Genomic DNA, 26,604 nt, shown 5'->3' with positions numbered 1-26,604 from the left:
GAAGGCAACCATCGATAAATGATGGATGGCAGCATTTATTACGAAGGCGAGAGAATAAAAAGCATCAAGAACACCATTTGATTTATTTCTTCCCTCAATTTATAGAATCTCATGCAAGCATTTCCAACTCTCATTAAACTCCCTGATATAAAAGGATCACCAGTTTCACTCTACTGCAGATCCTTTATCCATTTGGATCTGCAGCCTTGGATGGAAAGAGAAGTCTCGGCACAGCGTGGCCCAAGTAATAATAATAATAATAATAATAATTTATTAGATTTGTATGCCGCCCCTCTCCGAAGACTCGGGGCGGCTCACAACAAGTGATAAAACAATATTGTACAGGCACAAATCTAATATTAAGAAAAAAACTAAAAACCCTATCAATTAAAAACCAAACAGCACATACATACCAAACATAAATTATAATAAGCTATAATAAGTAGCTGAAATTTTCCCCATCCGTGGCCTAGTTTTCTAAACGTTGACTAAAGAAGCAAAGGTCTGATGGATGAAATTAATGCAAACGCACAAGACCACCTTCTTGACAGTTATCCTATTTTGGAAATTATTCCCGCTGGGAATCTTATCAGGAAGATACTGTTTTTGACAATATTAACAGCAGGACAAAAGAAAGAAAGAAAGGAAGGAAGAAAGGAAGGAAGGAAGGAAGGAAGGAAGGAAGGAAGGAAGGAAGGAAGGAAGGAAGGAAGGAAGGAAGGAAGGAAGGTGGAAAACAACCTCCCCAGCCATCAGTTTGGGTGTGAAAGCTAAATCAAGTTTATTTATTTACTTTATTATTAATTAGATTTCTATGCCTTGGACTCAGGGTGGCTCACAACAAAGTAATACGCAACATGTAGAGATCTAAATTTTTAAAAACATATTAAAACCCCCAAAATCTTTAAAAAAACAGTCATTCGCGTTGAGATAAACAGACAAATTCATTCATGCAAGTTTCTTGTAATATGGAACCATAATCCAGGGGAGAAATGCAATCCAAAGGCCAAGCAACCAAGTTCATTCCCCTTGTTGGTAAAATCCCTGCCCAAAAATTCAGGTTTATAGGCTTTCAAGGTCTGAAGAGACGCCCAGGAAGTTTGTTGAAAGCCATTTCGTATCCAACGGTCCTCTCTGCTCCTTGCAAAAGCCAATGCCAGCTTTTGCAAGGCAACTTCAACCCCCTGGATTCCAAGAGACCCTTTTCCTGAAGACCCTCAAGTTCAACCCAATCGAGAATGGAGCAGCCAGCTCAGCCTACCTCTGGGTCCTGTCTGAAAGAGGGGAGGGACAATTCTCCATGTCCAGGCCTCTTATGTCCTCCCTTCACATCACCCCCCCCCCTCCGTGGGTGCAGTTTCTTAACTCGAGCATGCTCACTACGGGGCTGTTCTTCAGCCATTTCAGGAGGTTTAATGAAACGTAAGCACAAGGAAGTGTCATTAGCCAGGAGAAGAGGGATCCGATCCACCTCTCGCTCCTTTGGCATCGGTCCATTCCAGGAGAGGGAAGTAGGACGAGGCCAACTTTTCTGGGAGGGAGGGAGGGAGAGATGAGAAAGAGAGAGAAAAAAGGAGAATGAGAGTGAGAGAGAGAAAGAAAGAGAAAGAAAGAAAAAGAGAGATGGGAAAGAGAAAGAAAAGAGAATGAGAGTGAGAGAGAAAAAGAGAGAAAGAGAGAGAAATGAGAGAGAAAAGAGACAATGATAGAAAGAGAGAGAGAGAGAAAGAAATGAGAAAGAGATAAAAGAGAAAGAGAGAGAAAAAAGAAAGAGAGAAAGAAAAAGAGATGGGAAAGAGAAAGAAAAGAGAGTGAGAGAGAAAAAGAGAGAAAGAGAGAGAAATGAGAGAGAGAAAAGACAATGAAAGAAAGAGAGAGAGAGAAAGAAATGAGAAAGACAGAGATAAAAGAGAAAGAGAGAGAGAAAAAGAAAGAGAGAAAGAAAGAGAGAAAGAAAAAGAGAGATGGGAAGGAGAAAGAAAAGAGAATGAGTGAGAGAGAAAGAGAGAGAAAGAGAGAGAAATGAGAGAGAGAAAAGAGACAATGATAGAAAGAGAGAGAGAAAGAAATGAGAAAGACAGAGAGAAAAGAGAGAGAGAAAAAAAAGAGAGAAAGAAAAAGAGAGATGAGAGAGGGAGAAAAAGAGAGAATGGGAGTGTGTGCGAGAGAGAAATGAGAAAGAGAAAGAAAGAAAAGAGAGAATGGAGAGAGTGTGAGAGAGAGAAAAAGATAGATAGATAGATAGATAGATAGATAGATAGATAGATAGATAGATAGATAGATAGATAGATAGAAAGCTAACCTCAAATGCACAAAATAAATAAAAAATGCAAAGAAAGTCCCACTACAGTTGGGTGGAAAGAGACCTAGAAGCTTTCACCACCCCAGGGGTATCCTTTTCCCTTTTTCCTTTCCAAAGTCACATTTCCCTTCTCCAAGCTTCTCGTTCCCCCCAGATGGCCTTCATCGAACGTGCTGCCGGTGGTATTTAAAGAGCCAAATGCCATTGGTTTCCCACACACACACACCTCACGCCATGTCACAGGGAGACCTAAACAGCGAATCAATTCACCCTTCCTAGGGAAAAAAACAAAACATTTGCCGTTCAATGGATGGACTCTAGCCTGAACAGAAACAGAAAGCTGGCCTGTAGGTCCTTGCCCACAGCACTAAAAAATTATTTGCACAAATAGGTAGGCAGCAGGCAGCACACAAACTGCTACCTCGTTACCAGCAGTAGCACCTAACATTGTTAATTCTTCATTTCTTATTTGGTGTGGACCATAACAACAACAACAGAGTTGGAAGGGACCTTGGAGGTCTTCTAGTCCAACCCCATGCTTAGGCAGGAAAGCCTACATTACTTAAGACAGATGGTTATCCAACATCTTCTTAAAAACGGCCAGTGTTGGGGCATTCACAATCTCTGGAGGCAAGTTGTTCCCTGGATTAATTATTCTAACTGTCAGGAAATTTCTCCTTAGTTCTAAGTTGCTTCTCTCCTTATTTAGTTTCCACCCATTGTTTCTTGTTCTACCCTCAGGTGCTTTGGAGAATAATTTGACTCCCTCTTCTTGTGGCAACCCCTGAGATATTGGAAGACTGCTATCGTGTCTCCCCTGGTCCTTCTTTTCATTAAACTAGCCATGCCCAGTTCCTGCAACCGTTCTTCGTATGTTTTAGCCTCCAGTCCCCTAATCATCTTTTTCGCTCTTCTCTGCACTTTTTCTAGAGTCTCAACATCCTTTTTGCATCGTGGTTTACCAAAACCGAATTCAGTATTCCAAGTGTGGCCTCACCAAGGCCTTATAAAGTGGTATTAACACTTCACATGATCATGTTGTTGAGAATACTGGCAGCAAAGTCCAGGAGAAAAATCCACGAGCAGAGCTCTTCCAAATGTGGGTTGGTTTTCCAGGTCTAGTTTATTTGGATTTATTATTATTTATTTATTTATTGGATTTGTATGCCGCCCCTCTCCATAGACTCGGGGCGGCTAACAACAATGATAAAAACAACATGTAACAATCCAATCCAATACTAAAATAACTAAAAAAAACCCTTATTATAAAAACCAAACATACATACAAACATACCATGCGTAAATTGTAAATGCCTAGGGGTAAAGAATATCTCAGTTCCCCCATGCCTGATGGCAGAGGTGGGTTTTAAGAAGCTTACAAAAGGTGAGGAGGGTGGGGGCAATTCTAATCTCTGGGGGGAGTTGGTTCCAAAGGGCCGGGGCAGCCACAAAGAAGGCTCTTCCCCTGGGTCCCGCCAAAGGAATGACAGGAAATGAATGACAGGAATGGTTTTACATCTGGAAAAAAAACCCTTTTCTAACTTCAGATGCGTTTTGGAATTTTCTTTTGGCTTTGCAAAGTTCTACCAGGCGTTCACATTTATCCAGCAAGGAGGAGGAGTGGTGGTGGTTCTGCTTCTATAAATTTAGTTCCATGATATTCTCTTTTATTAGACATCAGCACATTTTAAATTGGGAAAGTCATCGCCCACATATAATTCAAAGGAATTCTGAATAAGCTGAGTCCTCATGAGAACATACAGTATATCTGTAGTCAAATTATGCTAAAAACAAGACTGATACATCCCCTTATTAAAACTAAATGAAAACAGTGCATCTATGTTACAATTTTTCAGCATCCTTTACAATTATTTAAAATATGTCCAAGTAGTAAGTTAAGAACAGAGGACAGACAAATCATTTTATTTGCTTTATCTAAATTAGGGTTACTGTATAGCAGTGTTTCCCAACCTTGGCAACTTGAAGATATTTGGACTTCAACTCCCAGAATTCCCCAGCCAGCTGGCTGGGGAATTCTGGGAGTTGAAGTCCAGATATCTTCAAGTTGCCAAGGTTGGGAAACACTGGGTTATAGAATGATAATTTTTCTTGACTTTTAGCTTCACCACAAGACACTTGGACTTCTATTTCTCTATGGAACCCAAACGATCAAACCTCTAAATGTAATTTTAGACTAATAGCTATTATTACATTTCAAAAGTTGCAAAGTGTATTAGGCAGGCTTTGGGAAAGGAAACAGAATTGTGACATTGTTAAGTTTGGGTGAAATTTAATAAACAAATAAACAAGCTTTGGACAAAGTTTGAACATGGGAGATAATTTTGGGGATGAGAGATAATTTCTGCGTTGGAAGAGGGAGCTATTCTTCTGGAACCATCTAAAAGTCTCTCCTCTGGTTTCCAACAAAGACCAACCAGATGTTTTTAGGGAACTTAACCCTAGAACTCCACCCCAACAGCTGTTCAAAGGAGTCCACTTACACATCAAGCTGGAGGTGATACTGAATACGCTTCTTAGATTAAAAAAATAGAGTACAGTGTTCCCTCGATTTCCGCGGGGGATGCGTTCCGAGACCGCCCGCGAAAGTCGAATTTCCGCGAAGTAGAGATGCGGTAGTAAATACACCATTTTTGGCTATGGACAGTGTCACAAGCCATCCCTTAAGACTTTAAACCCCTAAATTACCATTTCCCATTTCCCATTCCCTTAACAACCATTTACTCACCATTATTACTGGTACTCACCATTGAATAAGACACTTAGTGATCCTGATATTTATAAACATAATTATTTATTAACAATAATTATTATTTTTTGTTATTTATTTGCAAAAATTATTAGTTTGGCGATGACATATGATGTCATTGGGTGGGGGAAACCGTGGTATAGGGGAAAAAGCCGCAAAGTATTTTTAATTAATATTTTTTTAAAACCGTGGTATAGGCTATTCGCGAAGTTCGAACCCGCGAAAATCGAGGGAACACTGTATTCTTTGTATTACAAGACTAGGGGGAGGTTTTATAGATTGTTAGAAAAGGAGTAGAATAGAGTCTGTCATCTGCACCTCTATAACTGTCTGGTTGGGTTCTGAAACCAACAAGACCGCCACAGACTTCGGAGGAGAATCAGAACTGCAGAAAAAAAAAACAATGGTTGCCAACCTGCCTTCCATTGAGGACCTGTATAGTGCACGAGTCAAAAAGAGGGCCGTGGAAATATTTACAGACCCCTCACATCCTGGACATAAACTGTTTCAACTCCTACCCTCAAAACGTCGCTACAGAGCACTGCACACCAAGACAACTAGACACAAGAACAGTTTTTTCCCGAACGCCATCACTCGGTTAAACAAATAATCCCCTCAACACTATCAAACTTTTTACTAAGTCTGCACTTCTATTTCTACTAGTTTTTTCTCATCGTTCCTATCACCCATCTCCTCTCACTTAGGTTAGGACTGTATGACTGTAACTTGTAGCTTGTATCCTTATGATTTTTATTAATACTGTTTCCTCATTGCTTATTTGACCCCTATGACAATCATTAAGCGTTGGACCTCATGGTTCTTGACAAATGTATCTTTTTCTTTTATGTACACTGAGAGCAACTGCACCAAAGACAAATTCCTTGTGTGTCCAATCACACTTGGCCATTCCATTCCTTTCTATATTCTATTCCTTTCTATATTCTATTCTATTCTATAAAAAGAATACAAATAAGAAATTTCAATTATAAATGAATGATATAACCCAGATGAATCACTCGAAAGAAATTAGATGAGAGGGTGTGGCGGGGGGAGAGGAACTTTTAAACTTTTAAAACTTGGGTGCATCTTATACACCGAATGTAGCCCCGCCCAGCCATTCCCACCCTTTTGCCTCTGCCTCCCAGCAATTTACCTCCTTGCAAGCAAACAGCACAGAGCCTGATTTGCACAAGAAAACTGATTATTGGCCTCCCGATCAGTAGCTGATTTGAGGCTTCAGGCAGGCCAGTGTGCTAAAATGAAAGTGAAACTAAAACTGCAAGGAGGCAAATTGCTGGGAGGGACAAGAAAATCCCCCCCTTGTCTTCCTCCTCCCAAAACTAAGGTGCGTCTTATACTCCGAAAAATGCAGCAATTTAAGGGAATTCTGAATAAGTGGAGTCTTCATAACAACATATATCTATGGTAAAAAATGCTAACTTTAATCATGACCTGTTATACCTATGTAAGTCTCCTGCCTTGAGCAGGGGGTTGGACTTGATGGCCTCCAAGGTCTCTTCCAGCCTTATGATTATACATTCTACATGGCACAGTGGTTAGAGTGCAGCACTGCAGGCGACTTCAGCTAACTGCTAGCTGTAGTTTCACCAGTTCAAATCTCACCACCGGCTCAAGGTTGACTCAGTCTTCCGTCCTTCCGAGGTGGGTCAAATGAGGACCCAGATTGTTGGGGGCAAGAGGCTGATTCTGTAAACCGCTTAGAGAGGGCTTAAAAGCACTGTCAAGCGGTGTATAAGTCTAAATGCTATTACTATTGCTATTTTCTGACTCAATGCTCCTCAAAAGTTGTCCAACTATGTTCAGCTGTGCAGTGACCACCAACATTTCTCATTAAAAAATGTTGGTGTATTCAAAGAATTCTATACTGCTCAAAAAAATTAAGGCAACACTCAAATAACACAGCCTAGATCTGAATGAACGAAATATTCACATTTAATACTTTTGTTCTGTACAAAGTTGAATGCGCACAACAGCAGGTGGAATTGATTGTCAATCAGTGTTGCTTCCTAAGTGAACAGTTTGATTTCACAGAAGTTTGATTTACTTGGAGTTATATTGTGTCTTTTAAGTGTTCCCTTTATTTTTTTGAGCAGTGTATATTACCGGTATTTACAAGAAGAGACTTGTCCTCGCTACCAATTCTGAAAATTACCTTTCCGGGGATCCCAAATTTCTTTTTCTTTTTTTGCAGATGCTATTTTTCAACACAGAGCCTGCTCTCAGGAGCAAGTTTCATATTTTAATTAGGACATTTAACAACTGCAGACCTGAGCAAAAAATAAAATTCATCTATTGGCAGCCTGTTTCTCTTCAGCAGGCTTTAAAAAAGCGAAAGGGAAGTAATTTACATGAAAATTAGTATTCCGCCTGCATTGAATCACCTTCACGCAAACAATTCAAACATGAAACATTTGAAATCTATGTTGGCTTGGGGAAGGGGGGCTCTGTTGTGTTTCTGCAGTTTACACACTTCTTGCTAAAATGAGCTGTTTTCCCAACATTCTGTAGGAATGTCTTTAAATAATCATGCACCTTAAGTCAAAAGAGATACCGTGATATAAACAAACAGCGGCATATTCAAAGACTAAAATATGCCAGGCAGTAATAACCTAGAAATATAGGTCGCAGATAATCTCTCCCTTTAAAAAATAATAGTAATGGACTCCATCTTTCTTTCGGCAAAATAGAAGATGGCACTCAAAATAGAAATGGAACGACCTCAAAGAATTTAAAATTGTGAGATCCTTTTCAACCTCTTGAGAAAGAGATGCTGGTTTTTTGGACTCGGGAAGAGCAGGTTGAAATATCTGCTGGCTGGTGGACATGTCAAACACCTGGACTCCCTTCTCCTTTCCTCTTTTCAAACCGTTGCGAAGAATGATGAGGGTAATCAGAAATTAAAGTTATTGGTATCGAAGGATCACAAGCTCGGTTCACATTGATGCTCAAAACAAATTCTGATTTTTTTTTTGTAGGTCTTTTCTTTCTAAAGACTCCGGCTGTGGCATTAAGGGTTTTTTGAGCCAGCCATCTCAGGATTTGAGTAATACAAAATTCTAGATTTACTTTTTTAAAAGAAAAAAAAAATCTAGGCCATTGGATTCTTTCTGGAGAGGCAGGGCTGTCTATCAATGTGACTGAAGAGCTTCAGTCCAATACTGCAGCTTTTATGAAATGAACGTCTTCGTCCTCTAGGTCTCAAGGGGGCTTTTACAAAAGGCAACTGGACCAGGTATTTTTTTTCCCACTGAGGAAGGAGTAGAGGACATTTTGCTTCTCATCCAAGAAGCCTTGTCAGTTCTGGCAGGATGGTTGGGAGGGGGAAGGACGAATGGAAGAGCTAAATCCTTCCATCTCCTAAACATCCAATTAGGACTTGTTGGAGCTTGAAGAAAAAAAAGTCTTCTTCTTCTCTTCCTCCTCCTCCTCTTCTTCTTCTTTCTTTCTTCTTCTTCTCCTGCTCCTTCTCCCCCTCCCCTTTTCTTTTCTTCTTCTCCTTCTCATCCTCTTCCTCCCCTTTTCTTCTTCTTCTTCTTCTCCTCCCTTCCCTTCTCCTCCTCATCCTCTTCCTCCCCCTCCTCTTCCCCTGCTTCTCCTCTTCTTCTTCATCTCCTCCATCCCTCTTCTCCTCCCCTAGCCATCCAATTAGAATTTGTTGGTTTCTTAGATGAGAAGCAAAAACATCTTCTTCCTCCTCCTCCACCCTTTTGTCTTCTTCTTCTTCTTCCCCTCATTTCCTTCTTCTGCTTCTCCTCCTCTTCCTCCCCTTTTCTTCTCCTCCTCTTCCTCCCCCTCCTCTTCCCCTGCTCCTTCTCTTCTCCTTCCTCTCCTCCCCTCCTCTTCTCCTCCCCTCATTCTTTTTCTTCTTCTTCCCCTTCTCCTCTTCCTCCCCTCTTCTCCTCCTCCTTGTCCTCCTCCTCCCTTCCTTCTCTCCTTCTTCTCCTCCTCCTCCCTTTCCTCTTTCCCTGATCCTCCTCCTTTTTCTCCCTTCCTCCGCCTCCACCTTCTTCTTCTCCTTCCATCTTTTCTCTGCCTTCTCTTCCACCTTCTCCTCTTCTTTTTCTTCCTCAAGGAAAAAAACCCACAGTCCACTTGCCTTTCAAAATAGCACCTTTGACACAACTAGGATGATGGATGATGGAGAACCTCCGTAGACGTTTGCCTTCTATGGCTCCAGAAAGGGTTCACGACCAAGGTTGCGTAGTGTTACTTGCAGAATGCTTTGGAACTAAGCTGAACACACAGCGGTAGACCAACATCATCGTCTTCCCTCCACTTCACCCAACATTCACATGTTTTAGCAGAAGGCTGCCTGGTGGGTGACATGAGCTCTCCCCCTATGACCTTCTTGTTAACAAGGGCAGGCTAAAAATGGGAAGACTTTTCTCCTCTTGCTAGTTGCAAACAGACCCTCCTGAAATGTCCCTTGAAGAAACATTTGCGACCGCAAAGCTGAGAACTCGACCCATCCCCGTCATGGAAAGTGGGGAAGGCGTTGACATCTCTTGGGTGGGTGGGTGGGAGTTGGTAGAGACTTGGCAAAAACACCTACCGAAGGTTGGTAAAACCCGTACGTTGGGGGGTTTTTATGGAGAGCAGCTCGAAGAGGCCCAATTGGAAATGGAAAGAGTAATTTCTCACTTTTCCCAACACTCGAGCGAAGTAAAGACTCAGGACATTCTTCTTGTGGAATTGAACCCATCCCGTTCCAAACTGGACCAAAAGTTTTTGAGTTTGGGACACATGTGAACTCTTGAGCGCTGCTCGTTCACAACAAGGGAAGAGGGCCTGTACGCAAAATGTTCGTCTTCTGTTCAACGTCCGGCACCCCTTTCCTTTATCCGTCCTTTCTCCTCCATAGTTGTGGGCCATTAAGAGAGAGGCAGTGATTCACTTAACCAGAAAGGTAAAATTCTTTGCTTAGCGACGGGAAATTTGGGCTCAGTTTTATGGTGTCGTAAGTTGAGAACTGCCAGCATTTTTAACCCAGTCTCGATGCAAGCTCAAACATACTGCCAACAACTTGGTGACACACACACCAAAGCTGATTGTATTCCTAGAGATATTTGGCAGCAATATCCCTTCTGAAATCAAATTGGAATTATGTGTTATGTTTCTTAAGGCAACTTAAAAGACTAATTCGATTCCAATCGGATCTCCACAAAGCACTCTTTTTTGGCCACCCCAGTATGCATGCCGTTAAAGCAAAAATTCTTTCATTTAACTACCATTTCCGCTTTTTTATCCAGGCACACCCACCCCAACAAAGTAAGATTATCAGCATCGGGGAGAAATTGGGAAAACAACATGAAAGCAAGATTGTAAGACTGTTGTAAGCCGCCCTGAGTCAATTGAGAAGGGCGGCATAGAAATCATGGATGGGTGGGTGGGTGGGTAGGTGGGTAGGTAGGTAGGTAGGTAGGTAGGTAGGTAGGTAGATAGATAGATAGATTAGATAGGTAGATAGATAGGTAGGTAGGTAGGTAGGTAGGTAGGTAGATAGATGATAGATAGATAGATAGATAGATAGATAGATAGATAGATAGATAGATAGATAGATAGATAGAGATTAGATAGATAGAGATTAGATAGATAGATAGATAGATAGATGATAGATAGATAGATAGATAGATAGATAGATAGATAGATAGATAGATAGATAGATAGATAGATATGATAGATAGATAGATAGATAGATAGATAGATAGATAGATAGATAGATAGATAGATAGATAGATAGATAGATAGATAGAGTAAGTGCATTTAAATGTTTTAGAAGCAGCCCCACCCAGATCACTGGTTCTATCAATAGGTATTGTCTGTCCAAAAACATCAATATTTTTTTTAATGAACAAAGTATTATTTTATAGGTTAAAAGACATATGTTGTACATTTCTTTCGCATTGGAGTTGGAAAATCCAACACTGCATATAGGAGATTAGATACTGCACAGCTTTTAGTTTTCATCCCAATTTCCCTTTTTCTGGAAAAAAAGGAAAATCGGATTAAATTCTTGGATTAAATCACCAGAATGTTGACATCTCACCAAAATATCATGGTAATCTCTTCTAAATCACCTTACCTGATGAACAGACGCCATTTTATTTTTATTTTTTTTGGAGAACCCTGGAAAGCATTTTATGACTGTTTGAAAAGAGAACTGAAACTGATACAGAGAAAACCTTTCTTCTCCGAACTTTCCAGAAACTTCCCATTTTCCAGGAAATAACTGGATTCGGTTTAAAAAACAAAAACAAAAAACCCAGAGCGCTGGGGGGGGGGGGTTTTCCTCCTTTCTATTTTGGTCCATGTTCTACCCCACCCAATCTTGCCATCTCTAACTCTCCAATTCTGGGGTGGAAAAATGAAAAGAATTCAAGACACAAATAATAATACAATGACCATGGCTTTTCTCCTTTGCATTTAGTATTATTTACCCATCTCCTGCCATCGCTTTCCTGCAAAAAAATAATAATCCTTGCGGCCCAAAATAGAAAAGGAAGGGGGGGGGAAAAATATGGTGGTGGGGAATGAGAAAAAGCCTTCTCAATTCAGATGTGACTCAACACAACCATTTCAAAGCCCTTTTTTTTCCCCCTAACTCAAAGCATGCAAAAAGGCTGGATTGATTCCTTTGGGGTAAATCCCAGCGGCCTCCAGGAGAATAGATAAAAGGATCGGGGAGAGAAAGAAAGAAAGAAACAGAGGGAGAGAGAGAGAGAGAGAAACATACAGAGCTCTTGTTTTGCTATTTGGGTTGATCGATCCTTTTCTCTCCAACGGGTCTTCTGGGTTTAGGAGGACCTGCAGCTGGAAGAAAACGGTGGTGAAGCAAACTTGGAACCGATCCTACCTCCGAAGCCTAATCTGCGCTGGCCTTGGGGATTTTCATGGAAGGCTTTCGGAAAGGCCTAGCCTACTCTCTCGCTCCACGAGTTTTTAAGCCCACGGTAAAATGATTGAGGAGAGCATGCTCCGTCAAAGCTTTCTCCTGGACGCCTCCAGAGGCCCAGCTGTTGCATTGCAAGCCGGAGAAAAGAAAAGAGGAAGTAGAGCGAAGGAAGGGAGGAGGAGGAAAAGGAGGAGGAGGAAAGAAAAGAAGAGGGAAAAGGAGAGGGAGAAGATGAGGATGGAAAGGAGGAGGGTGGGAAAGAGGAGAAGGAAGAGGAGGAGAGGGAGGAGAAAGAGAAAAAGAGAAGGATGAAAAGGAGGAGAAAAGGGAGAAGTGGGAAAAGAAGAAGGATGGGAAAGAGAAGGAGGAGATGGAGGAGAAAGAGAAAAAGAAGGATGAAAAGGAGGAGAAAAAGGAGAAATGGGGAAAGAAGAAGGATGGGAAAGAGAAGGAGGAGATGGAGGAGAAAGAGAAAAAGGAGGAGAAAAGGGAGAAGTGGGAAAAGAAGAAGGATGGGAAAGAGAAGGAGGAGGAGGAGAAGGAAGAGGAGGAGAGGGAGAAGGAAGATAAAATACAGGAAATAGTGTAAGGATCATGAGGTCTTTTTCTGCCATCAATGTCTACGTTTCTAGAGAAAGAGAAAAAAAGGATGAAAAGGAGGAGAAAAGGGAGAAGTGGGAGAAGAAGGGAAGAAGAAGAAAGATGAAGATGAAAAGGAGAAGGATGGGAGAGAGAAAGGAGTAGAAGGAGAGGGAGGAGAAACAGAAAGAGAAGGATGAAAAGAAGGGTAGGAGAAATATGAAGATGAAAGAGATAAGGATGGAAAAGAGAAGAAGGCAGAGGGGAAGAAGGAGAGGGGGGGAAACAGGAAAAAAGAAAGATGAAAAGGAGGAGAAAAAGGAGAAAGGAAGGATGAGAAGGAGTCAGAGGCAGAGTAGAAAGAGAAGGAGAAGGAGGATGAAAAGGAATAGAAAAAGGAGAGAGGTAGAAGGGGGAGAGAGAGAGAGAAGAATGAATGGAGAAAGGGGAGAAGGGAAGAATGAGAAGGAGGTGAAGGCAGAGGAGAAAGAGAAGGAGGGGGAGAATGAGGAGAATGGGAAGGATGAAAAGGAATAGAAAAAGGAGAGAAGGAGAAGAAGGGGAGAAAGGGAAGAGTGAAAGGAGAAAGAGGGGAGAAAGAGAAGGGAAGGATGAGAAGGAGGCAGATGAGAAAGAGAAGGAGTAAGAAAAAGACAACAAGGGGGAGGTTAAAAAGAGAAGGGAAGAAGGAGGAAAAAATGGAAAAGGAGAAGAGACTGGTGAAAAGGAGAAGAAGAACAAAGAGGAGAAGGAGGCGAAGGCAGATGTGGAGAAGGAGAAGGAGGCAGATAAAGCAGAAATTGTCCTAAACACAAACCCATTTGCATGCCAGAAGGCTGGTTGATCCTCTTATCTTTTTTCCCACCATTTTGTCCCCCATTTATTTTTAAGGTAGCCAGATGTTTCCAAGGGGGGGAATCAAAATTCCAGCTCATGGACCAAAACAGAGAGATTCAAGGAGATTTTCGCCTTCCTCAAAGACAAAAAAAGGGAGGACGGATGGAGGTAGCCCACCCACCCAACCTCTTTTCATACCAGTTGGGTTCATTTAGTGTGGGGGGGGGGTGGGGGGTGGAAACCCTGATGATGGGAATACAAAGCCTCGGAGGCCCCCCAACATCTGGAGAGAGATCCCCAAGCAAGGAGAGAGGGGAGAATCATAAGCCATTTTTTAAAAAACCTAGACCATGCATATGCAAATCTCTGCATGTGTGTGTGTGTGTAAATTTTAACGCTTCAATTGGGGCTTTTTTTGCTGTTTCTATGACAACGTGGATTTATGGGTCTTTGTCAAGAGAAAAGGGTAGGTTTGAAGATAAGAACAGGGGAAACAAAAACAGATGCGGTTTGCATAGCATCCTATCGCTGCCACGCCATTTTTTTTTACCCTTCCCAAAAATGGACCCATCCTGATTTTTATTTTATTTTTTAAAAAGAAGGGAGGTGGGGAGAAGTTTCCACTGGTTTAGGAAAATGTCACTTGCTAAAAATAAAGATGTCTCTTTTTTTTCTTCTTCTTTTGTGTGAAACGGATCAAAGTCCCACCAGGATTTATTCAGGGACGCGTCGTCCTGAAATAGGCTCCAAGAACACCCAGGAGAAAAAAGATCGATAAAGGAGAATTATTGGTAGCTCGGGGGATGGAAACGAGGTGGTTTCCTTGCAAGACGTTTCATGACCCGACTAGGTAGTGTCATCAGGGCTAGAAGGTAGTAGGGGTGTGGAGGAGGAGGAAGACTGTGGGGTCCCTGAGTTTGGTGGTTTTCTTGCAGACATTTCAAGACTCAAAGTAGGGAACATCATCGGTGTTAAAAGGGAGTTGAGTTTATGGGAGGAGGAGGGGAGGAGGAAGGAGGAGGAGGTGGGAAGAAGAAGAAGAAAAAGGAGAAGAAACGAGGAGGAGGAGGAAGAAGAAGAGAGGAAGAGGAAGAGGAAAAAGAGAAGAAGAAGAGGAGGAGGAAGAGGAAGAGGAGGAAGAAAAGGAGAGGAAGAAGAGGAAAAAGAGAAGAATCAGAGGAGGAGGAGGAGGAGGAGGAAGAAGAAGAAGAAGAAGAAGAAGAGGAAGAGGAAGAGGAAGAGGAAGAGGAAGAGGAAGAGGAAGAGGAGGAAGAGGAGGAAGAGGAGGAAGAGGAGGAAGAGGAGGAAGAGGAGGAAGAAGAGGAAGAGGAGGAAGAGGACGATGACAGAGAGGGGCGGCATACAAATCCAATAAATAAATAGACTGTGAGCTCCTTGGTGTTATCAGAGCTTGGAAGTTTTCTTACAAACGTTTCATGAGCCAAACTAGGTAACATCATCAGTGTTAGAAGGGAGTTGAGTTTATGGGGGGAGGAGGAGGACGCTGGGAGTCCTTGGTGCTGAGTTTAATGGGGGCGGTGGGGGTTGCAAACTAGATTTGGGTAAGGAAACGTCTGCAAGAAAAAACCCCAAAGCTCAGAGACCACCAAGGACCCCTTTATAGGAAAAGACTGGCTGGCATTAAGCATTCCCAAAATATAAACATAGCAACACAGAAGATTGACGGCAGAAAAAGACCCCATGATCCATCTAGTCTGCCCTTTTACTATTTCCTGTATTTTATCTTGGGATGGATATACACTATGTTTATCCCAGGCATGTTTAAATTCAGTCACTGTGGATTTACCAACCACATCCGCTGGAAGTTTATTCCAAGCATCTACTACTCTTTCAGTCAAATATTTTCTCACGTTGCTTCTTTCCTTTCCCCCAACTAACCTCCGATTGTGCCCCCTTGTTCTTCTGTTCACTTTCCTATTAAAAACACTTCCCTCTTGAACCTTATTTAACCCTTTCGCATATTTAAACGTTTCGAACATGTCCCCCCCTTTCCCTTCTGTCCTCCAGACTATACAGATTGAGTTCATGAAGTCTTTCCTGATAAGTTTTATGCTTAAGATCTTCCACCATTTTTGTAGCCCGTCTTTGGACCCGTTCAATTTGATCTATCTCTTTTTGTAGGTGAAGTCTCCAGAACTGGACACAGCATTCCAAACGTGGTCTCACCAGCGCTCTATACAATGGGATCACAATCTCCCTCTTAGAAGAGGGAGACTAAAAGACTCGACAGGATGAATAATGGATTCCCCCTTTGCAGAACCCACCGGAAAAAAACAGTCAAATCCCTGAGATGGTGGATTCGTGGAAGCATCACATCTACCTATTGTCAAACACAAAAGGCTCTCTATTTCTAGCCGGAAACATGGGGCCCGTTTCAAACAGGTTTAACCTGGACTGCACCCCCACCCGACCCGCACATAAGCAATATCAGACTAGGCTAAGTATGGTAACCGAAGCTAACCTTTGGAGTGTATACACAAGGAAGTCTACGATGTAGAGAAACATAGAAACATAGAAGTCTGACAGCAGAAAAAGACCTCATGATCCATCTAGTCTGCCCTTATACTATTTTTTTGTATTTTATCTTAGGATGGATATATGTTTATCCCAGGCATGTTTACATTCAGTTACTGTGGATTTATCTACCACGTCTGCTGGAAGTTTGTTCCAAGGATCTACTACTCTTTCAGTAAAATAATATTTTCTCATGTTGCTTTTGATCTTTCCCCCAACTAACTTCAGATTGTGTCCCCTTGTTCTTGTGCTCACTTTCCTATTAAAAACACTTCCCTCCTGGACCTTATTTAACCCTTTAATATATTTAAATGTTTCGATCATGTCCCGCCTTTTCCCCTCTGTCCTCCAGACCAGTGTTTCCCAACCTTGGCAACTTGAAGACATCTGGACTTCAATTCCCAGAATTCCCCAGCCAGCATTTGCTGGCTGGGGAATTCTGGGAGTTGAAGTCCAAATATCTTCAAGTTGCCAAGGTTGGGAAACACTGCTCCAGACTATACAAAGAAAGCCAGCCAAGTCTTGGTGGTTATTTCAGACTCAGTTATTCCAGTTCAATCTGCAAAGCTTTGAAAGCTGTGGACGATAAAAAAAACACAGCCCCAAAACAACCGATTCTGTCAATCATCGGGCCCAAAGATGTCTTGAGGGGCTACAGGTTGGAAGGAATTTTTTTTTTTTTTAAGGCTGCTTTGTAAGACCAGGAAGGTAGTCCTCGACTTTCAACGATTGAGCCCAAGTTTTTGGTCTGGTTAATAAACAAAGCAAGGCGGTTGCAAAATGATTGCGTCCTCGTTTTACAACGCTTTCTTGTCCCAAACGGAATTGCTGCAGTTGTTAAGTTAGCAATAGCATTTAGACTTATATACCGCTTACTTTTTTTCCTCCATTGAATTTCATTTTGTTAGATAGCAGCCAATGTTCAAGTTGGTCAAGAGACTAACAAGTAACGAGAGCTCACTCTAGGGATTCAAACTGCCAAACTGCCAACCTTTCCGATCCACAAGTTTGGCGTCTTAGCCACTTAGCCACCACTGTGTTCCTAGTGTTTTAACCTTCCCTAAAATACTGAATAGCCACAAAAGCAGTTTAGAGGAAGGGCGGGTTTGTTAGTGGGCTCTAAACTTGAGGAATAAACCAACCAGGGGAAAAAAATACCAATAACTCCCCCACACACCTGCCTGGCAAAAAGGAGATTTATCACAGGAGGGTAATTACAATCCTTAGAGCCATAACGTAGGGATTTAAAGTTATCAGCTCCAGGGTAATGAGCAGCTAAAAGAGTTAAGGGACTGCAGAAAAAGGTTTTTAATCGCCCTTATTAGACTCAGTAATGACAGCTGACAGTAAATTAAGCCCTTCTCACCAACCCTTCTTGCTCTGGATGGCGAGGGAGTTTTATTCATTTTGGGTAGGGCCCTTAATATATATATCTGCAAAATATTACACAGGGCAAAACCCGAACTCAGAACAATCTACATACATATACCCGTGAAAATTTACGAAAACATATATATATATATATATATATATATATATATATATATATATATATATATATATAAGGTCTCTAGAACTCTCCTTGACATTTCTCTAAAAGAAGTATATATATATGTGTGTGTGTGTGTGTGTGTGTGTGTGTGTTTTCGTAGATTTTCACGGGTATATGTATGTAGATTGTTCTGAGTTCGGGTTTTGCCCTGTGTAATATTTTGAATGTCTATGCGACGTTTTGGTGAAATCACATTCACCATCATCAGGCTGAAGTTGTAAGCTTCGTGCAACTATATTTACAGCAGCACGAAGCTTACAACTTCAGCCTGATGATGGTGAATGTGATTTCACCAAAACGTCGCATAGACATTCAAAATATTACATGGGGCAAAACCCAAACTCAGAACAAAGATATTGATAAAACTGAACGGGTCCAAAGACAGGCTAAAAAATGGTAGAAGGTCTTAAGCATAAAACTGATCAGGAAAGACTTCATGAACTCAATCTGTAGAGTCCGGAGGACAGAGGGGAAAAGGGGGGACATGATCGAAACATTTAAATATGTTAAAGGGTTAATTAAGGTTCAGGAGGGAAGTGTTTTTAATAGGAAAGTGAACACAAGAACAAGGGGGCACAATCTGAGGTTAGTCGGGGGGAAGATCAGAAGCAACATGAGAAAATATTATTTGACTGAAAGTGGAACAAACTTCCAGCAGACGTGGTTGGTAAATCCACAGAAACTGAATTGAAACATGCCTGGGATAAACATAGATCCATCCTAAGATAAAATACAGGAAATAGTATAAGGGCAGACTAGATGGACCATGAGGTCTTTTCCTGCCGTCAATCTTCTATGTTTCTATGAAAGATCTCACCCTTGGTGTATAAATCTAGGTTTCTTTGCACCGATCCAGGATTCTGTCTTTTACAAGGGTGCAAGGCACTCTTAACTCTTTTGCGTAGACTCATAAATGGAGAATTTTAGAAGATTACAAGCTGGCTGGTCCAGGAACTGCTAACCATAATAAAAACTGGCCTTTATAGTTTCAGAAAACAAGCCTGTTGTTTTATGCCCAGTCACCCTTGGTGCACACTAAGGTCATTTCTTGTGCTTATTAAGCCACCGAGATAACTTAAAATAGCTCCCAGGATCTGGAGATGAGAGAGATGTATATAAATTGGTTTCTCTGGAAAAGGAGAACGCAACAGCATGGATTTTTGGGGAGAGAGATTTGCGGAGAAAGATTTCCCCCTGATCAGAACACTTTGGGTCAATCACCAGGAGAAGGTGAATTCTAGTCCCACCTTAGGCACGAAAGCCACCTGGCCGACTTTGGATCAATCCCCAGGAGATGGCAAATTTAAGTTTTAAATTCTTCTGCTGTCCAGCTTCGCCTGCTTCATTATAAAATACATTTCATAAAATACATATTCTTTCTTTCTTTTTAAAGGCACGATTAAGTCTACAGGTTAGGTCTACCTGGATATGTCTACTTCTACTGCTGTATAATCTATAACAGATCCGAAAAGACAATCAAATCGTTTCAACAAAGCTGTTAAAACAAGCATCATTGGGAGGGGAGGAAACCCAGTTGCATTTTCACCCGTCTCTTGCACGTTTTTTCCAAATTGACAGGCAGAAATGATGATATGCAGCACGCAAGCACTGGAAAATCTTTATGCTTGCTGTGGTGTTCAAACAGCTTTACTAATCCCCAGCAAAGCAAAGCCAAATTGCAACGCGCTCTACATGCGGCTACCCTTGAAAAGTGTTCGGAGACTTCAGTTAATCCAGAATGTGGGCGCGCGAGCTGTTGTGGGTGTACCTAGATACACCCACATCACACCAACACTGTGTGCTGGCTGGAGGGATGGATCCATAAGCGTCAGTGATAGACAGACAGAGAGAGAGAGAGATGGATAGATAGGGATGGATGGATCGATAGATAGAGGCAGGAATGAGGGGAAGAAGATGGATGGATGGAGACAGGAATGAGAGGAAGAGGATAGATGGATGGATGGACAGGCAGGAGGGATAGACAGACAGACAGAGAGATGGATAGATAAGGATGGATCGATATATAGATAGAGGCAGGAATGAGGGGGGAAAGATGGACAGACGGACGGACGGACGGACGGATGGATGGAGACAGGAATGAGAGGAAGAGGATAGATGGACGGATGGACAGGCAGGAGGGATAGACAGACAGACAGAGAGATGGATAGATAAGGATGGATCGATAGATAGATAGAGGCAGGAATGAGGGGGGAAAGATGGACGGACAGACAGATGGATGGGAAGGTGGGATGGATAGACAGACACACAGAAAGAGAGATGGATAAATATGGATGGATGGATGGAGACAGGAATGAGGGGAAGAAGACAAATGGATGGATGGATAGATGGATTGATGGATGGATGTAGATAAAAGGGAGAGAGATATTCATCACCTATCAACAAAAGACTTCAACATACCCTACCATTATTCAATGATTTAACCAGACTGGATTTCATATTGTGGGTAAGCCACAATTTCCTGAAGAAACTGCTACTTGCTACACAACACATTAAGGCCTTAAAACCATGATTTGCAGGCGTCAACAGGCAGGTTCACACATTACAGTATGCCAAAGCCAAGTCAATCAGCTTTAGTTCAATGGGAAATCCCAGCCAGTACTTAAACACAAAAAACATCTCTAACTTAAGATATTCAATGGAGCCCGGAAGATGCAAAAACCAACTCAAAAGTTGAGAGTGGCTGGATTATAGTCTGATAGCTCGATTATAGTCAGTTTCCCAGACTAAGCAAGGGGAAAAGTGTTTACTGGAGCCACAAGTCCATTAAAGGCAATTTTCAGGTAATTGGCCTAATTCACCTCCTTATGTAACTGACACCATTTCCATCTTTTGACAGGGGAACTGACAGGCCAAAAAAAAAATGACTTGTGAATTGTGTGGGCTGCTTCGGGAGCAAAGGTCTTTGGTCCAACATTTGGGGGGAGAGTAAAACCCAAACTAAAATTTTTGTCTGCTGCATCCAAAGATTTTGCTGTACAGAATGACCCCATTTGTCTAACTCCGACACAACAGGCTGTCTGTGAATCATACCATCTAAATCTCTATATTTGTGCATCTCCATAAGGGTCAGATGCTCTTCAACTTATTTCATCTTCCCAACCCAGAAATCCGAATTGGGCTTGGCATTTACCGCAATAGCTGCTGTTGTCACTTCGTTCAAATATGGGGGGGGGGGGATCTCTCCTTGTCCTTGTGCTGGATCTGAGACCTAACACTTGAATCATTGCATCATACAGACCCACAAAAAAACCTCTAATTGCAAACAGAATAAATCCACCTTACCTGGTTACAATCCTTATACTCTAGCCAAACCACGTCAAAAGCCTGCCTCTTCCTTGTTATATACAACCTCACAACCATGCAACTTGCAACGTGTGATCCCTTCACTGTACACCAATAACACAAAACCTTAACACATCTCAACACCATTTTGACCTGGGATGCCTCCTCTGCAGCATTTCCTTTGGTTCTCAAACAATATTGCCCTATTTTATAGCTCCCAGCGACCAATAAGAGCCCACAGAGTTGGCCTTCTCCGGGTCTCGTCAGCCAAACAATGGCGACTGGCAGGGCCTTCTCTGTGGTGGCTCCGACTCTTTGGAATCAATTGCCTCCAGAGATCTGTTACTATTCCCACCCTACCGGTCTTCCAGAAAACCGTTAAGACCTGGCTTTTCCGGCAGACCTGGGACTAGGAATGACTTGAGTGCGTGCATGGTTTTAAAGGCTATTTATGTATTTTGCGTCATTTGCTCTTTTTATTGTGTCACTTTTATATTATTGACAGTGGTTGTGATCATTGTGAGCCGCCCAGAGACTTACTGTAGTTGGGTGGGATATAAATATCACAAAATATTTCTTTCTTTCCGTAAGGCCAACAAGACCTGGCTTTGCCGGCAGGCAGCCTGGGGGCCATGAACCAACAACAATCATGGCCAAATTGTATGAATGTCAAGTATGCATGTTGGCTTACCGGTAGTTGATTATTGCTTTTAATTATGGTTTTAGAGTTCAGATTCTATATTTGGCTTCTTCTTTTTTTTTACTGTTTTTCTATTTTATACTGTTGTAAGCTGCCCCGAGTCCTTCGGGATTGGGCGGCATAGAAGTTCGAATTAATTAATAAATAAACAAACAAATAAATAAAATAAATCTCGGGGACGTGAAAAATTGATGCTACCATTTTTTTTTTTTAAAAAAACCCTTCCTATTACTTTGCTTGCCTTAGGACACCACACCAAAGCTTCCTCTCTTGTTTTTGTTTTTTTAATGGGGAAATTAAAAGATTTTATCGCTTTTGTCTTCCACTAAATCAAACGGGCTGAATCACTTTATTTTTTTAACTCTGCAGGGCAAGAGTGTACACCAATGGGGGTTTTTTTGACAGGTGTGCCAGCGTTGTCTACGTGGTGTTCATTTGCAGCTCACCTTCCTCACCGCAGTTGTTGTTGTTGTTTGTTATTATTATTATTATATTATTATTATTATTATTATTATTATTATTTATTAGATTTGTATGCCGCCCCTCTCCGTAGACTCGGGGCGGCTCACAACAATAACAAAGACAATGTAAGAACAAATCTAATAATTTTAAAAACACTAAAAACCCCATTATTAAAAGCAAGCATACACACAAACATACCATGTATAAACTGTATAGGCCTGGGGGAGATGTCTCAGTTCCCCCATGCCTGACGGCAGAGATGGGTCTTAAGAACTTTACGAAAGGCAAGGAGGGTGGGGGCAGTTCTGATCTCCGGGGGGAACTGGTTCCAGAGGGTTGGGGCCGCCACAGAGAAGGCTCTTCCCCTGGGTCGCGCCAAACGACATTGTTTAGTCAACGGGACCCAGAGAAGGCCAACTCTGTGGGACCTAACCAGTCGCTGGGATTCGTGCGGCAGAAGGCAGTTCCAGAGATATTCTGATTAAAGGCAGGAACTCCAAGGGAATGTTTTCTGGAGGGCAGAAGCGCCTGGCCTACCGCTCAGTGAGAAGACAGGCCAAACGGCATCTTCCCAGCAAGTCCAGTGACATTTCCCGTCTCTAGCGGTGCATTAACAGAGCTGTAGCTTTTTAATGGAGATATTTCAAGAAATTATGAATATGGCAGCTAGTTGCCACTGTGCATTCCAGGAAGTTGGCAAACACCGTTTTCTTCCAAAACATTTGGCACTTAAGAGGCGATAGCTCTTCCAGTATCGAGAGTGTTATATAAATGGGAATATTTGGGGGGGGGGGGGAGAAACACGTGTACACCATAATTCCTCAGAACAAGGATTTGCAAACTGGTTAATAGGATGCAATTCCACAATCAGCCAATTTCCTACTTTGCTCTGAACCGCCTTCTGCCGCACGAATCCCAGCGACCGGTTAAGTCCCACAGAGTTGGTCTCCTCCGGGTTCCGTCAACTAAACAATGTCATTTGGCGGGGCCCAGAGGAAGAGCCTTCTCTGTGGCGGCTCCGACCCTTTGGAATCAGCTCCCTCCAGAGATTAGAACTGCCCCCACCCTCCTTGCCTTTCGTATACTCCTTAAAACCCACCTCTGTCGTCAAGCGTGGGGGAACTGAAACATCTCCCCCTGCCTATGTAGTTTTCTGCGTATGATATGACTGTATGTATGTTTTTTATATACTGTATTGGGTTTTTTTGTTTTTTAGACTTTTTAAATGTATTATTGTTATTTTGGAGTCTAACTATTACATTTGTCATTATATATTGTTTTTATCATTGCTGTAAGCCGCCCCGAGTCTACGGAGAGGGGCGGCATACAAATCTAATTAATAATAATAATAATAATAATAATAATAATAATAATAATAATAATAATAATAATTTGATTTCTCAGGAGAGAAATCTAATATTTTGATCAAAGCAAAGCAGGAAATTAGCCGATTGCGGAATTGCATCCTAGTCAAAATTTGGACAGATTGCAAAATAACTTTTTTCAACAAAGAAGCGATTAAAATTAAAATGACGATGATAACAACAGAGTTGGAAGGGACCTTGGAGGTCTTCTAGTCCAACCCCCTGCTCAGGCAGGAAACTCTACATCACTTCAGACAAATGGCTATCCAACATCTTCTTTAAAACTTCCAGTGTTGGAACATTCACAACTTCTGAAAACAAGCTGATTGTCATAGGATACAAATAAGCAATCAGGAAACAATCAATATTACAAGGGACGCCCAGAATGTAATGCACCAAAAATATTTTCTCAGGCTACAGTAATGGTACGAATGCGAAACTTTAGATATTCAGTGGTACCTCTACTTAAAAACGCCTCTACTTATGAACTTTTCTAGATAAGAACCGGGTGTTCAAGATTTTTTTGCCTCTACTTAAGAACCATTTTTCTACTTAAGAACCCCAGCTGGGAAAAATCTCCCAGGAAATTTGAGAGCAGCACGAAGGCCCGGACAGTTTCCTGCCATTCCCCCTTTAATCCCAGCCATCTGGGCTGCCAGGGAAGCCTTTCGGTGGCGCTTAAGGAGGCTTTGGCAGTCCAGAGCGAACAAAGCATTTTCCTTTCTCTGGGCGCATGGACAGGGAATAAACCTCTGCCAGCACCCAGAGAAAAGAAACACTCCCTTCGCTCTGGGCAGCCGAGGAGTCACCACAGTGAAGGAAAGGCGCCGGCTACAAAGCAAGTGAGCGACCAGTAGCAGTAGCAGTAGCAACAACCAGTGTATGGGAGGCAGCCTCGCGCCAGGTATATTAGAGGCAAATGCTCCTCCTTGCCACCTCAGAGTCCCTCTTTTTTTTAAAGCCTTAAAGTTTTGAATTTTTTTTATTCACCTCACCTCACCTTCTTCCTTAGGCAGCGACTCTCCTCCTCCTCTTCTTCCTCCTCCGAACTTTTATTTCTTTCCTAATGGGTTTGCACACATTATTTGCTTTTACATTGATTCCTATGGGAAAAATTGCTTCTACTTAAGAATGTTTCTACTTAAGAACCTGGTCGTGGAACGAATTAAGTTCTTAAGTAGAGGTACCACTGTGCATCATTTGAATTGTCAGGAGTGTGTGTGTAAATTTTGCATTTCTTCAGAAAAATAGCGTAGCTGCAGCAGTGTTTTGAGATGGCGTCTGTAAGTGATGAACGTTACAAGTATCGTGTTGTCAATGAATTTCTCACTGTTGAGAAAGAAACTGTTGGGAACTTTTACAAATGTTTGTGTACAGCTTATGGAGAATCTGCAGTCGACAGAAATACGGTTAGTCGCTGGGCACAGAGGTTGAGGCCATTAGAGGTGATTCGCACAGTGCAGAAATGGCTTTGTGACCAGAACAAGGAGTGGTACCGACAGGGCATACACGCCTTTGTGTCTCGCTGGAGGAAGGCCATAGAATGGGACGGAGATCATGTGGAAAAATAGAGAATGTAGCAGAAACATCATTCTTTCTTGTGTGTAAGTTTCATTGTGTTCAATAAATAATTGTTGAAGAAAAAAATGTGGTGCATTACTTTCTGGGCAACCCTTGTAATATAAATAGTGAGGAGGCGATAAACATAAACAGTCATTTGAAGGACTAGATTCCAATTTTAATACATGTTTATAAACACCAGACGCTTGTTCCAACCATGCTGCAACAAACCCGCACATTTTTATAAGGTGGCCTGGAAAGAAGGCCCAAATGCAATCCTAATTTTCTCTTTGATGGTGAATCTGACTTTGTAGAGCAAGCTAAGCATAACAGTTTGTTTCTAGAGCAGGGGTCGGCAATCCAGGGCTCGGGAGCCTCATGTGGCTCTTTCATCCCTATGCTGCGGGCTCCCTGACAATGGTCAGCTCCACCTATGGAAAGGTAGACGAAAAAGGGATGGAACCGGTTGGCTCTGGAATTGAAGGGGGGGCGCCTTCTGGTTGTTTTCAAAAATCCAGGAAAGCAGGATTTAATTTCTGTTTATTTAATTTATGCTATATATATGCCACATGTTTTTGCTGAATTTGATATATATTTTATATGAATTTTATATATACTGTATATAAATTCTATGAGTCTACGGAGAGGGGCGGCATACAAATCTAATAAATAGATAAATAAAATAAATAAATATATGCATATACATACACACACACGTGTAAAATTAAAACTCCGATTTACAAAGGCTTTCAAAAGCAGCCTGCAAAATTAAACCACCGACTTTGCATTAACTTTGCATAACACCGCCAACTTTCTCTAGTTAACATTGCACTACAAGCTCCATCGTCTCCAGCCAGAGGAGCCAACTTAAGAGCACCCAAGCCTGCTTTCAAAAATAACGCTCAAAATCAACATTAGAAAAAAAGAAAGAGAAAAAAATCAATATGCATTTAAACCTCCCCAGCATTGCAGAGTTTGCAAGACTAAAAAGCAATGAATGAATTCTTTTTGCAAGAAGGGGAAATCAAGGGCCCCGCAGGGTGGATAATTCATAACAGCCCCGGGACCTAGCGCTCTGAATATGTCATTAACAGCCCTGTCTTCACGCGCTCCTTCTCCGCCTCTGGCCCCGCCCACGCCGCCGGGGCCCCGGACCGAGCATGGCGGATCGCCAACTGGGTTGGAGAGCAGCCACGCCGAAACCCCGGGCTCTGGATAGCGGCCGCCACTTCGCCAACCCCGGAACCTGAATAGCGGCCGCGCTAGGGTAGCAGCTGTGAGGGAGCATACGATGGCTATACAGGTTCCAGGGCTCTCTCCCTAATTTCCCCCGCTCCCCCCTCTGCGCCAACTTCACCATTGCCCACCCCTTTCCGCACACAATGGGAGCGCCCCCGCTCATGCTTTCTATTGGGAGGGCTGGGCTGAACCATGCGATGGTGGGGGGAGGGTCTAGGGAAGAAAGGAGGAGGAGGGACGCGAGGGCCGGCGCAGCGCCGGGGGTCGCCTCAGCTTCCGAACGGCCGTTGGGAGGCTCCCCCCTCTCAAGTCTCGTCTCCTCCTTTTACCGCCACCCGTACCCCCCGCGCCTTAAAAGGGAGGTGGACGCACCCGGCGCCAACACTCACCTCGGCATCCACAGTGGCCATGGCCGGAGCAGCCCTGAAGCGTAGCCCCGCCCACTTTTCGAAAGCTCGCTGCGCGCGGCCCTCCCTCCATCCCGCCCCTCT

At 42.5% G+C, this 26,604-nt stretch overlaps 1 protein-coding gene across 6 annotated transcripts in view; it reads right to left on the bottom strand.

The window, feature by feature from the left end:
• EHMT1 (euchromatic histone lysine methyltransferase 1) overlaps positions 1-26,604 on the bottom strand; it is a 136,896-nt gene extending 110,292 nt beyond the window's left edge. Inside the window, exon 1 of one of the 6 annotated variants that reach the window (XM_070758730.1) lies at positions 26,503-26,604. In XM_070758730.1, coding sequence (XP_070614831.1) covers positions 26,503-26,523 — 21 coding nt within the window. In that variant the 5' untranslated portion in view covers positions 26,524-26,604. Of the gene's footprint in view, positions 1-11,943; positions 12,033-26,485 lie in introns of those variants that run through there. The other 5 variants (XM_070758735.1, XM_070758722.1, XM_070758732.1 and 2 more) reach the window with 5 other exon arrangements.

The sequence above is a fragment of the Erythrolamprus reginae genome, chromosome 8 (assembly GCF_031021105.1).
Source record: "Erythrolamprus reginae isolate rEryReg1 chromosome 8, rEryReg1.hap1, whole genome shotgun sequence".
Lineage (NCBI taxonomy): Eukaryota > Metazoa > Chordata > Lepidosauria > Squamata > Dipsadidae > Erythrolamprus > Erythrolamprus reginae.
The sequence above is the reverse complement of the archived record's forward strand: the minus strand, read 5'-3'. Positions and strand labels throughout refer to the sequence as shown.